At 38.3% G+C, this 14,786-nt stretch overlaps 1 protein-coding gene across 1 annotated transcript in view; it reads left to right on the forward strand.

Annotated features, from left to right (window-relative positions):
* The first annotated feature begins 865 nt into the window (after window positions 1-865).
* The window catches only part of SYT1 (synaptotagmin I), a 94,025-nt gene continuing 80,104 nt past the window's right edge, over window positions 866-14,786 (forward strand). Inside the window, exons 1-2 of the mRNA XM_010008040.1 lie at window positions 866-1,126; window positions 14,474-14,596. Coding sequence (XP_010006342.1) covers window positions 866-1,126; window positions 14,474-14,596 — 384 coding nt within the window. The remainder of the gene's footprint in view (window positions 1,127-14,473; window positions 14,597-14,786) is intronic.

Here is a 14,786-nt window from a genome sequence, read left to right on the forward strand (position 1 = left end):
CTGAATGCATCTCAAGATTTTTAGAAAATTACAGTTGGCAAGATTTAACATTTTGTCAGGTGTTCTGGTTAAATGTGAGGATCAGTGGTCATTAAGGTGATTTGTATGAGGATAATTCCCTTCTGGAGTACTTGTGTTAAAGTGTCATCTTAATTCCTTTATTTCCAAAAATTCTGATCTTTAACAGACCATTTTATCACAGTAAGTGTTCTCTGTTATTTATTCATGCTTCAGCCATGTCCAGCATCTTTGAATCAATAAATGGAACATACACTTTTCTTGATAGGAAGGCATAGATGAGAAGTTATATGTGTACTAAAACTTGGTGAGTGTTAGGGTCTGATGACCAATAGGACAAATGCCTCTGGTCTGGACTGTCCTTTGTCCTTGGTCACTCTTTACTGATGACCTTGACCTTCCTCTGTTGCGAGAAGTCTGAAATTCTTATCAAGTGCAGTAGTGGGCAGAGGAGAAAGGCTGTTCATTAAAACTGACAGCTTGGATCAGATGCTGTTCCGGAAAAGGGAAATTCCCAGTCAGTTCCACCCGATTCAGCCACAATGCCAGGTGGGTTGGGAAGATGATTGAAGAAAGAAGCAAGTAATTGCCTAAATGTGCTGAGCATTTTACAGATTTGCACAGTGTGACTTTTTGGACATACTGTTTACAGATGGTTGATTAATCAAAATAGCTGCAAGTGAGTTGGATACGTGTCACCAGGCATGTAAACAGGCAGATGTGTTAAACTGGCATTGTGTGTGCAAGTGTTCAGTTGGGATGAATACACAAATGGTGACAGGATATTTTAGGATTTCAGGTATTTCTGCAGTGCATTTTCATTGAAAAAGGCTTAGCTGTGAGAGAAATGTGCTGGTTTCTAAGTGTAACCCTACTAACAATTTACCACCTTCTTTATGTGTGTCTTTCTTTTTCTCTTCCAGTGCCACCTTGGGCCTTAATAGCCATAGCCATAGTTGCAGTCCTATTAATCCTTACCTGCTGCTTTTGTCTCTGTAAGAAATGCTTGTTCAAAAAGAAGAACAAGAAGAAGGGAAAGGAGAAGGGAGGGAAGAATGCTATTAACATGAAAGATGTGAAAGATTTAGGGAAAACCATGAAAGACCAGGTAAAGTACCTCTTTTCTTGAATTCTTGGCTTGCATTTGAAGGTTTGATGTAGCTACAAAAGGTTCTGCTTTTTGCCTCAGTAGTGGCTCTCTGAAGAGGGGATTGATTGGCAGCATCTTCTCAGTGGTGTCACAGAAGATGTTGTGGCATCACTGATAAAGCAGTCAGCCAGTTTCTCTGCTCTGCTAAAATACATGAGCAGGCATACTGCTCTGGATCTGGAATGGGCAAGTTTATTGCAAGTATCTTGGTTTTCTCAGAAAGGAAGCAAATGTGAGCAATTTTCACTGTCCTTTTTTGAGACTGGTCAGGACCTAGCACAGTGTTTGTGTATCTTTCTAGCAGTATTTCTGAGCTTACATGATAAACAAAAGTAGTTCTGAATTCTAAATCTCTTTTTACACAAAAGCAAAAGTTCAGTGGAGAAGAGAGCAACAGCACAGAAGAACAAATGGGAAACATAGAAACAGGGGAAAACAACAAAAGAGGAAGTGGAGAGAGACATACATCACAATACTGCTAAGACAATTCATTTTGTACTAGAGACAAGGAGATTAAAGATAACAGGCTATAGTTGTAACTGTAAGTTAACTCAGTTACTTGGAGAAAAACATTAGCATATCGCCCTTTTAGAGGGATCATTTTCAGAGGGCAGAAAAACTTGTCCTTCATATCTGCTTCATACAAGAGAAGCAGCAGGTTGCAGGATCTAATCCAGAGGGCCACAAACTTGATTAATATGTTCCTGAAAGAAAATAAAGATTATTTTTTCTTTTAGCAGGCTTTTAGTATTGCCCTTCCTGGAGCAAACTGTTAAGAATAAGCAGAAGAATAGAGAAATCAATGGGATATATCCATGTGTCCTTACTGCATTGCCAGATTTCCTAAGCAAAGAAGACAAAGGGCTGTAGTTTTCAAACAGAAAGCACTAAAGAGATTTGGAGAACTGATTTACAAAACCTCTTCAGCAGAAGCCAATAATTGTCAAGATATGGCATGACTGAGTCTGTGCTCCCAAGGCCCCTCAGAAGGTTGAGGCAGAGCAGGCTAGGAGCACTTTTCCAGCCAAAGAAAGAGGATAAAAGTATGATCAGGAATGAGCAGTTCCTTCCACAAGTTGGGATCTAGTGTAGAAGAAAGCTGGGCTGAAAGCAGGTTTATTAAAAGTCCAAGCCAAATCTTTGAAGAGAAGAACTAGGGTCAGCTAATGGGAGCAAGATCCAAGAAGAGAAGCCAGGAACACAGTACCTAAGAGGCCCATGGAGCAGTCTAAAACAAGCATTGAGATGCTGCAGTACAGTGATGGAGCAGCCACCAGTGTGGCTCATCAGCCAGTGTTAAATGTCTTGGAAACTTAGCACACTTCTCAAGGCACAGAAGACATGATAGAGGAAGAGCAAAATCAGGACAGTGGCTGAGGAAGCCTTACAAGTCTGATGACTACCTGTGACTGGATCACACAAGTAGAGTCTGAAGGGAGCTCAGATAAGAGGAGGAAAATAATCAATAAGCTGAAAGGTACAGAGCTATGAGAGCTACTTCCAGTTTCCAAGACAAGAGGAGAGATTTTGTTCTCGCTCAGTAGGAAGCCAGCATAGGAAAAAATAACTGAAAATCCAGTTGTTTTGTTCCTCTTCATACTACTCAATTGCAGTAGCCACTACTGAAGTGTTGATTCATTAGACAGTTGTTAACTTCTAGTCCATACACTACACCAATAAAGTAAGCCTTGGCAAAATTAATTGCTTTCAAGCTGTATGTATCAGCATTTTATAGTGACCACAGTACACAGTCATCATGAAAGTGATGAAGGAAAGACTGAGGCTTGATCCAACACACTCTGTTTTGCATCTCAGAACATGAGTGCACATTGTATGCTTGCAGCTAATGAAGTTCACACCAGTGACCCATCCTAGGTGTACTTGTGTCTACATGCTAGCAGGCAGTACAAAGCAGATTTCTCTACAGCCGTCCCAGATTGCCTTACCACAAGAGAGTCCTGCACAGGCACAAAGAGTCAACAGCTGGAGAGTCTTACATTCACATTGCAAGTGGAGCATTTTAGATAGTGCCCAGCTTCAACCTTGGTTCTGTCTGGAGAGAAGATGCTTCATGTGCCACAGTGATGTACTGAAGTGCAAGACACTGACACAAGACAAATTCACACCTGAAAACAACCTAATCGGTACACAAAATAAGGAATGTAGATGCAGCTGTTCCAAGATTAGGAAGATTAGTGAGGCCAAGCTGTAAAGAAAAGAGAGCAGAAAGTTTGAGTTCTCCCTTGAGAAAGATTTTATCATAGAATGCTAGGTTGGAAGAGACCTCAAGGATCATCTGGTCCAACTTTCTAGGTAATACTATAGTTTATATGAGATGGCTCAGCAAGCTGAGATTTAGACTGTCCAATGTGGAGGAATCCACCACTTTCCTTGGGAGACTATTCCAATGTTTGATTGTCATCATGGTGAAAAATTTACCTCTTTTGTCCTAATCAGAATCTCCCCAGGAGCAATTTTTGACCATTACCCCTTGTCTTTCCATGTGACTCCTTGTAAATAGGGAGTCTCCATCTTCTTGGTAGCCACCCTTTAAGTACTGGAATATGGTAATAAGGTCTCCCCAAAGCCTTCTTTTCTTAAGGCTGAACAAACCCAGTTTTTTCAGCCTCTCCTCATATGGCAGGGCCTCCAGTCCTCTGATCACCCTTGTGGCCCTTCTCTGGACCCTCTCCAGCCCGTCCTCATCCTTTTTGTAGAGCAGGAACCAAAACTGATGATTTTGTTTTCTCCATATGATGAATACGAAACAAAACCCTTTTCTTTTAGCACTTCAATTTAGCACTCATAGATTCCATGTATTTGATTTGTAGACTTTGTTCTGGGTTATTAATGTTAAGTAATTCTGAGATATTTCCCCTTCAGCAATGCGTGGAAAATCAGATCATCAATTGTTGAATTACCCTGGGCTACTGTTAGCCAGCTCCTCTCATTGAAGCAAGGATAATTTGGAAGAAGTGTTTGATTATGCTTGTGGAAAAATTATTTGAAATGTTTGTTGTGTTCTACTAATGATAACAAACGTAATACTTTTTTGTAGGACTAATAATGTGCAATTTGTTGATTGATATTTATGTTGAATTTGTTTTGAATCATGCAAGACCTTTGTTGTATTTACAGTATATTATTGTTTTTAATTATATCCATTAGGACCTGGATAAATGACCATGGATTCTCGAAAAAGAAATATTTTAAATGCAAAATTACATTATGTAATTTATATTGAGTTTCATTTCTATCTTTTTCATAGGAAAATTTGATAAAAAGCACAGTCACGTCTCTTGTCTGTAAAGAGAGCTCAAACTTTGAAATATTGCACAGATGGGTATTTAAAGATTATTCCATTCAGAATATTCTGTATATTTATTTAAACATACTTTTGCCCAAATATTTTGGGATTTTGAGGTGTTTTGTTTTGCAAAAACAAATCTACGTTAGGAGAGTAGACTGTCATTGAGGTAACTTGTCAGACCTTTAATAACAGAATGCATCAGCAGCTCCCCAGCCAAGGTTCCTCTTCACTATCTGGGATTTCAAAACCAGGCCACTTAAGTTAGACCCTTACATTCATACCTAGCAGTCTGATGGTGTACCAATTTTAGGTCCTTGGCATTTAATAATGTTTACCATCTTAATTCCTAATTTGTGAAATTTTCGCCATTGACTTTTTTTTTTTTCGGTATGGATGATTTTTTTTATTTTAACAGGATTTAATCTTGGAATTAGCAGTGCAAATTTTAATATACATCGCTGAATTCAATGCAATGCTAAATGTAGAATATTTCAGCTAAGAGAACTGAATAATTTTAGAGGCTCTGGCATAAAACAGAAAGGGGAAAAACAAGAATGCCTTTTAGCTCTTAAAGAAGCAAATTTTAAAGTTAAAAAAATACTTTAAGAACAAGATGTAAATCTAATATCATTATAAACATATAGTACCAAAGATATTAGGTGTTGTTTAAAAAAAAAAAAAAAAAGCAGCTTAGTTCAGTAATTGTTAGGCCTGAACCTGCAAGCACTAATTACCTTCTGCGTTCAGCTGAGAGTGCATAATAGCAGTTGATAGGCACTTGGCATCTTGAAAGATCCTAGTTCCCTAGGCACACAAAGCTGGGAAGGGAGCAGCATTTGGTAAATTCAAAGTATCAGCTTCTGAAAATACAGTTTCCATCTTAGTCTGGTTTTGTTTGTCAAAGAGAACTTGTGACCTACATGTGCTCATGCTGACCTGGCTCTTGCCAAATCACTCTAGAGCCATATAGCTTGACATCATTAGAGACAGACACAGAGCCTCAGTCAGCTCAGTAGATACTACAGAAAGAGGAATCAAATTTTGGTCTCTGTTAGAATATTTGTGCTTTAGAATGTCCACTTTCCTGAAAACAACTTCAGATGAGAAACTGTTTATGAAAGAATATAGATTATGAGCAAATGTAATTGAGGAAAAGTGGAAGATGAGTTGAAAATAAGATTAGGTTTTCAGTCTTGAAACCTGTTTCCATTGCAGGCAATGCTTACTTTTTCAAGTAGATAATACAACTCCACCAAGGGCCACAGGGAGAATTAGATTAGGGGAGGCAAACTGTTAAATGTACTATTGTAAAAAGGTCATTTCTCCATGGTTTTTACTAATGTTTCTGTGTGGTTGTTTTAATTTTTATTTCTTCCTTCTATGTCCTTCTTGTCTATGTTGTGTCTCATGACTGTTCTGGATTGTCACTTGCGGTAGGTTTATTTTGCTATCTGGACGCACCTAGTCTAAAGCTCTGATACATATAGTCTTCTGATGGCTCTGGCTCCTCAGCTGAGATTTATATGTAGTAGCTTTGATACCACACATCAAGAGGCTGAACTAAATTGATTGGGTTTTTTTGTTGTTGTTGGGTATGTATTTTGATGGAGGCTAGAGGAGGGGAGAAAGGGAAGAAGTTGTCATTCTTTCTGTAGTTAAAATATTGAGTAAAACTGTACTAGAAAGCTCAAGTTTAAAATTGATAGGCACATGAAAATAACTTGCTAATTTTATTCCCTTTTTGTATAAATGTCACTATATCAAAAGGAGATGAAAGCAGTATGTATTTTTAATGTTTTCGTTTCTAAGCGTTGCAAAAATTACTGATACCCCATGAAACTTGCTGTGGGCTCTTGCATCTCAGTAAAGTGCCAACACTTTTAAGTTCTTAATTCTCCATACTGAACTCTTTTAAGGGATCTTGCTCCATATTTCTGTTGGTGGCACTGAATGACAGCTAGCGCCTTTGGTTTAATGAGATCTTCCCATCACAGTTTTCATCTTTGTAACTTTCCAGTCTCTGCCATGCTACGCCCCTCGTGGCTCCTGCTACTTTTTTCTTCAGGGAAGAAAAAAGCCCCCAAACACCCATGTCCAGAGACACTATAATAGCTGCTGATTTTTTTGGCTCAGAATTTAATGCATTGGTACAACAAAACTTTTGCTTCAGCTCAGCCTGTGGGCTGAGGAAAGGGATAGATGTAATCATTCCAGTCATGAACAGCAACACTGAAAAATTACTAAAATTTAGCCCTATTGCTTGGAGAATAATTGTGGTGGTCTGAACATTTTATTAGGTCACAAAGCATTTGTGGAGAAGGAGATTTAATAGCTCCATCCTTTCTCATTGCATCAGGCTGAAACACTGTCACTAGTGAAAGATTTGCTTACAGTGAATGTGACTGCTAGGTGAAGTAGGAGTTTTGGGATTAGATATATGTTCTACACCCTGGAGTATGAGAAGTACATCCTTGGCTCTGCTGCTGACTTAGTGGGGCCTTCATTAAACCACCTGACTTCTCTCTGTGTTTGTTTTTCCTTTGCAAAGGCCTTCCTTTTACATCAGGGTCATGTACTACTTTAGAATTTTCAGATTAATGTTCATGTATTAATAGCAGTGAAATATTGGGGCATTATAAAGTAATATGGTATTAAAAGCTGCAGTTGCACCTTATCAGATTTCAATATATTTTTTCTTAGACCATTTCACTTCATTATTTTAGCTGTTGAACCATAAACCTCCCTGCTCTCATGGAGACATGGAGTGTGTGTTGACCTGTCCACCTGAAGGCGATAGCCAAAAGGAAGTCAGTACAAACCACACTTACAGCCAGAGAGCCTGTATTTCACTTGAAGCCACTCAAGTCTTCATTGTCAGAAATAATCAGACGATCTGTCTGAGAGACAGGGGCCTTCTTGCTGTCTGAGGTCTTTTCTTCTGCAATGTTTGCTCATGTGATTGTTTTCCCAGCCAAATGCCTAGAGAATAGTAAGTTTATTTACTCCATGATGCCACATCTCCTGGTCTTAGCATGCCAATTCCCATTTGATGGCATCTTCAGCCCATGCTGATGTTAATGCTCACCATGGCTTATCCATAATACAATGATAATGCAATTCAATACAATCCATAATACAATTCTAATTCATGCTCAGAAAGACAGTGTGTGCTGCAGAGCCATCACAGTACAGAAAATCAGTCAGAAATTATGAGAACAAGTCTTTCTTAGAAAACAATCCCAATAATTATACTGTGGCCATCAAAATGACTGAGTCCTGTTTGTACATTAATTCAACCTCAGGCTTGACCAATTGTCCTACTTTTTCACCATCCTCAGAAAGCAACATGCAGGGTGCATAAAATGTCTTGGAAAATGTGAAAATAACATGTTTATGAAGATACAATGTTATAGGCAAGTGTTTGGATTCTGCAGGGTTTTCTGCAAAACTCTTGTAACTTAAATTTATGCTAGATTTCAGAACCCTGAAAATATGGAGGCAACAGCTGTGAGCCACAGGCTGGACTTATTTCCATTCTGTCTTTTCCTCTCAGTCTCTCCCAAGAAGACATAAAAGCTTGCTTTGAATGCTTCTCAAGTTTCTTTTTCCTCCTTTAAAAAAAAATAAATATATAAACTCTCCTGTGAAATAATTAGTTTACTTTTCTTGTAACCTAATGCACTGTTAGTGTGATATGAATATGTAGATCCTACTCATTTTCGTACATGTCTTTTTTTCTGTACTGAAGGTCTTGCCACTGGAAGCTTCCATAGTTGAGAACATTTCTGTCTTGATTAACAGACAAAATTTTGAATTCTTTATTCCAGAGTTTGGAGATTCCTAATGAGTGGTGTCTAGGAAGCATGCAATTATTCCTTAAATTAAGTGATCTGAATCACACTCTAGAGACATTTACCTGTAACCACTGATTATATGGAGAGCTATACTCTTATACTGAGTGCCTGCAGTTAGTGGGTATGAGTAACCTCCAACAGGAACAGCAGGTCAAATAAACCAGGTATACATTTCTTACCCTATTGGGAATATTTAATTATTTACTTTTGAAGCAAAAACAGTTCTTCTTTACAAGACTATAAATAGGAAACATCAATAGTAAAATAACCTTCAGGCATGTGAATATCAGATACTTGTTAAAGCCCTGTTTAGTGGATGTTCAGAGGGGTGATCTTATCTCTTTTTAAGCATCCAAGCGAAAAGAACAGTTCTTTTCTCAACGTATCAGTGTGACACCCCCTAAATCATGTCTCCCTGTATTTAGGTTAATTTTCACTGTTAAATAGTTGTAGTCCTGAATATATAGAATCACAGAGGATATAATACCTCCTTATCAAAGAGGAATAAATGTTGTGCTCAGAATGGTCTTCCCATGTCAAGGAGCCAGCTTGATCCCGAAGCATGCTTCCAGCTGGCCCACTGCTCTTCATCTGGGGAGGATGAAGAATAATTGATTGAGCAGCATGCACTGGCCAAGCAGCCCAAATCTGCCTCCTACTCACAGCCTGCTGCTTAGCACAACCAAGCACTGCCATATGGGAAGTGGGGGCAGAGCACACTAGCATACTTGCAAGAGCACTTGCTTCTTTTTGTTCATGTGCGTTGGTCCGTGCTTTCAAAGCAGAGCCCTGACCCACAAGGTGAACTTAAAAAACAGGTCCCCAGGTTGAGATCAGCTGTATCTTTTTTCAGCAAATAAGCACTGGCTACAAGAAAAACAGGTGGATTTGGGGGCTTGACAGCTCCAAGTTGAGTGTATGCTTTCATATTTTACATCGAACATTTGCTGTGTTCTTCTGTTGTACCAGAATAAGTTGGTATTTTAGTACCCAAACAACTCAGCAAGCTCTTAAGCTGAACACAATGACCTTGTGTCATAAGCTACTAAAGAAGGAAAGGCTTCTGAATAATCCAACAGACCATTAAAAAACTGGATAACAAGCAAGAAGTAATGTCAAGGCATCGCATACTGGACACAGCAGGGTCTTGCTCATTCTGTGTGTTGGTGTGGCCCACTGCTGGTGTGTGAGACTAACACTCTTGTAGCAGTAATGGCAAAGTAGATTTCACAATGACCAAAAACCTGGCTCAGCCACTGGAAGCCCATGGACAACATTCTCTTTAAATTAATTCATGGAGAGAAAGCAGATGCTGAAAGAATGAAATGTTGCCTTTCCTTCAGAGGGACTCTGATAGAGAATGTGATACGATTGCTGGCTTTCCTGCTTTGTCATAGGGAATCAGCCAGGAATTTTTAAAGGCTTTTCTTTTTCCCTGGGATAAAAATTGGGCAGGTTAGGGTGATGGTGCTCTTGAATGTGAAAAAAGTTGATAAGCGGTGCACCACCATTAGTGGAAATGCAGCCATTCCTAGGTGTGGAGGAAAAATTGCCTTTCGGATAAATTCATTGTTGGACATGGCACAGAACATTCTCACTATGAAATAATATTGTTTCTTCCATTCAGCTCAGCAGGCATTGCACAAGCCTGAGGACTGGGCATCATTCACACATTAAGAATCTCCCTTTCACCGTGTGAACAAAAAGGAATGATTGATGGAGCAGGCAGAAATGGAACTGAGGACAGCAGCAAGCTTTGAGCAGCAAATAAACTTACAGGCTGCAGTCAGTGTTATGTTTTCCTTCCTAATGTCCCTCTTTCTTGCTTAATGGTAACTTGTTTTCTTAAAAGTGAATCCAGAGGCCACCCCATGAATGAAAGGAACACTCAAAACTCTGTTAATGAAAGTGTTTCGTAATATATACAACAGATACTTTTCTTGTAGTCTTAAACAGCTTGTGATATGAGCTAGACATTAGCTCATACAGAATGAGACATGAAGATAACTGAGACCAAACTCAAAGTGCAAAATACACCTTCGTGGCTCTTTGCATCTTACAGGTGACTCAGAAATTATTGTAGCCTCTGCCTCGTTGTATAGGAGGCAAGGAAGTACATTTGCAATCATCAAATTGAATTGTGGATCCCACATTTCTGTTTGTTGTAGGAATCACTACACAGTAGATGAGCTTGAAAACAATAAACTAAACACGGAACCAAAAGGAAAAAACCCTAATGCCATATATAGATTTAGGTCTGCATCCTTGGTTAGGAGTAGTTACAGGGCTTGTTCAAATATGGCTTAAATGAGAGGTTGCTCAAAAATTGACTTTGTCTTCCAGGTCTAAGAAAACCTATGTTTCATATTGTGTGACTTTAGTAAGTCCCTGGCACAAAGTAACCTTTCCCACTTGCTGATTTCATTAGGTGTGGATGTATCACCTCCTAATGGTTATACTGGATTAACAAATTCTTTGTACATTCCTACACCTGCTTACCTAGAAGTCTATGTTTTTCAGATACTTATACACATGTAAGAGGATAGATAGGATATAGAGGTTTCATTGTTGTGTGTTCCTGCATATGCTCCTCAGAAAGGAAGAAACCACTTGAGTGAAATTCACAGTCATCCCAAATTAGAAAAGATTAATCTGGTCTCCAGCACAATGTAATAATGCATTTCTATATTGCATATATCACAGAAAAAGCATTTAAAATGTCATGGAGCTAAAAGAAATCTTAGGAAAGGAAAGGCATTCCTCTGCAGCTAAATCCAGGGTTTCTGATCACAATTGTGTCAGATGAGGAGGCTTGAGGAAAAAGGTGGCTTATAATTAAAAATATTTTATTGTTTCTAAATCAAATAAAATATAGCTGCTTATTTTAATTGATTGTAGCAGTACAACAGTAAGATCCAGTATAATGTGATATACTGTGCTATGAATTGAGCATTGCAGTACCATTCCATTAAATATTGATGTTTCAGAGAATCTCAATATAAAATGAAAATCCCTACAGGGTGTTTAAAGTACTTTGAAGTAATCCAATTCTTCTTCCTCTTTGGAACTCAGCAGCTGGATCAAACATGAGAAACTTCTATGCTTCCTTTGACTCAGCTTCGTCGTGAAGCATTGGCCTCTAGTTTGAAAGTAAATTCCCTTTCTTGATAGTAAAACCTATTATGTACAGATTGCTGTAGAGATAATAATTTTTCATTTCTTGCACCTCCCTATGCCACGACCTTGGCCAAATCCAAACACTATCTCATTCGTAGTCTTTCTTAGTGCTTCAGTGTTTCTGAGCCAAGGTCAAAAAAATCATATAGTTCATCAGCTGATGTGAGTAACGTGCAGTGTTTTCCATCTCCCCTGGGAAATAGTTTTCACCTTCTGATAGACCTCTCATAACTTGTGGAAAAGACTTTCCCAACCATACATTGTTTTCTGCTGCACGTCAAAACTCTTGGAAGAGGGATGTTAGCTGAACAATTGTATCTTCCATAGTCACAATAAGAACATTTTCACTTTGAATTACCCACAGTTCTGTCACTTCCCAGATTGATCGGCTACACAGTAGAGTATATAGTTTTCCTAGAAAGAGCGTGTAACTCTTGTCTTGACACAATAGTTACAAATCCCTCACATGTGGAAATCAGCATTTAAGGTTCTTTTTGCCTTCTCTCTCTTTTTTTCCTTATGGAATAGCTGTAGGATATTTCCTCTCAAACAAAATCCAGGTCAAAACTAGATGGAACAGCAGAAAGTCCAGTACTTATCCCAGAAACAGTAATATACTAGAGCTGTTTATCACTCTTCTGTCATGGAGTCCTCTATTAGGGCAACGCTGGGATGATTCAGAACAGTGGGCCTTGCAGTTAACATTCCACTCTGAGTTATTGCTTCCTGTTGTCTCAGGGTTCAGATAAATGCAGTTGCTTCCATTGGAGTGAGTCACATCTCTTTTTTTTTTTGTTGGTTTGTTTTGTTTTGTTTTTTTTGTTTTCATGGTCACAAAACCTTAAGGGTTTTTTTAATCAATGAATGCAAGGTGTTTGGCATAATCCCATCACCTCATATCCTGAAAGTCCCATTTATGGTTCTGCAGGGGCTGTGCTTCAAGCTGTCTTTGCACTAGTTTTTTGTTTTCATGGTCACAAAACCTTAAGGGTTTTTTTAATCAATGAATGCAAGGTGTTTGGCATAATCCCATCACCTCATATCCTGAAAGTCCCATTTATGGTTCTGCAGGGGCTGTGCTTCAAGCTGTCTTTGCACTAGCAGTATCGTCTTGCCATATAGCCTGTCAGTTTTGAAGTGTCACACTTGTTCTGACAAAAATGTTGTGCCATAGCCAGGACACTCACTAGCAGCTCAGCAATTAAAATGAGTCCAGGTAATTTTCATTTCAGGCAGTTCAGCCGTTCCAAATAGAAATGGTTTAGTTCAGAAAGCTTTAGTCTTCCAACATCACAGGTGATTCTCATCCACTACCGATCTTATCTAGGTACACTGTAATTTATGTTCCTAGTAAAGAGTCCATATTCACTGAAATTCAGATATTTAATTCAAACCCAGCTCCTCAGCTTGCATAAATCAATGTTGTTGCATTGATTTCATTTGAGCTATGCCAGCAGAATTTCTAGTTTATTTCAAAAAGTAGAGAAATAATTGCTTAATACTGTGCAGTTTTGATTCTGACCTTTTGAATTTAGATCTGACTTCTGAAAAATACCATTTTCTACTTCAGAGATCAATCTTTCTTCTTACCACACCCACACAACCGTTGTGTGGCCCCCACTGCGCTCATGGCTGAGTGAGAATGTTAATGCTCTCGCATTCTTTCTTTCATCAACCATCATAGATATAGCTACTTTCCAGCCTTGCTGTCTCTTCAGATAGAAAGCTCCAGCTGCAATCTGTTGTTTATAAGTGCTGTAGGTTTCTTCAGACCACCTCACATTGTAAAAAAAGAAAGAATGTAACAAATCTTATTCTTGCCCTTAACAGCGTTTGTGCAAGCAGTAGCTCCATATAGAAGGAACTCCCCTCCAGAGAGAATAGGATTGTAATAGATAAGCATACGCTTTACTATTACATGCAAAGGATAATTCTTGATAAATGCTCAGTATTCATTCCCTGTTTACAGACTCTCAACTTTATTTTCATTTTCCATATTTTTTTGCTAATTGTCTTATTGCCTTTACTCATTTTTCAGTTCTTGGGTAAGGATCTGCTGGAATAAGATCTGCATAGTTAGTTATGGTTCATGCGGTTCAACAATTGTATGAATTCCCTTTTCCACAGTGCAAATACTTCTGCTTTCTGGTACAGAAAAAAAAGTACTACATCATATATTATTTTAGTTATGTATAAAATCTATGATAACTGCTGTGTCCTTTAAGAATATCAGGTTTTATGCAATAGACAAAGGTGTAAGTATTTCTGTATTTCTTTGTGTTTCTTTCTAAGCAAACTAAAATCAGCTTTCAATCAATTTGGTTCAGCCAAGCTTTAAAGCAAGAATGAATAAAAAGGAAATTGATTTCGGGAGGGAGGGAAAAGGAGAAACATGCATTTGCTAATGGCATGTTGAAAACTTTGCTTCCATATTCATTCAAAATAAACATGGAAAATGTTTGGCATATGATTGTAGGAAGAACTCATCCACAGCACATGCTTTTTATCATAGTAATCCTACAGAAACTTGTTGCTAGTTGCAAACAATTCACAGCATGCACAATCAGGTTTGACATTGCCAAGGTATTCCTAAGTTGAATGAATGTGTGACTTTGCTTACGAAATAGCATGTTTGCCTCCTTGTGCCTCTTTAAGAGCCAGTAGGAGCCCAGAATAATTTTTTTTTATATCGACTTGATTTTTTGTTTCTACTTCCAGGTTTTATAACAATCGTTGCTTGTAATAGTCCAAGAAGCTTTCTTCCTACTTCATTGCTTGCTTGCTGATTTATAACATCTCCTTGAGCAACCTAAATAGTATAAATACATTTATAAACTGCATATTTGGATTCCTACTGTCATGCTTGCTTTTAATGGCTTTAAAATAGATTTGAGGACAGTGTCTGCTTTAAACTGGTACTTAATAGTTTGCCTTATTTACGAATATTACATTCATTCTTTCTAGGCTCTTAAGGATGATGATGCTGAGACTGGGCTGACTGATGGGGAAGATAAAGAAGAAGCCAAAGAAGTGGAGAAACTAGGGAAAATCCAATATTCTTTGGATTATGACTTCCAGAACAATCAGGTTTGAAATAACCAACTTGTAAAATTTTCTTTCTGTGCATGCAAGGGGAGAATGAAGTAAACCTTCAGTTACAGCAGATATTTTTGAAATCCTTACTGCTTGTACAGAGTAAGGAGAGAAAGCAAGACTGAAGACTCATGACAGAGGTACTCCTAAATTGGTATTCAATGTACTCAGAGTTTTTATTACA

Source organism: Chaetura pelagica, unplaced genomic scaffold, assembly GCF_000747805.2.
Source record: "Chaetura pelagica isolate M959 unplaced genomic scaffold, ChaPel_1.0 scaffold50, whole genome shotgun sequence".
NCBI classification, from domain to species: Eukaryota; Metazoa; Chordata; class Aves; order Apodiformes; family Apodidae; genus Chaetura; species Chaetura pelagica.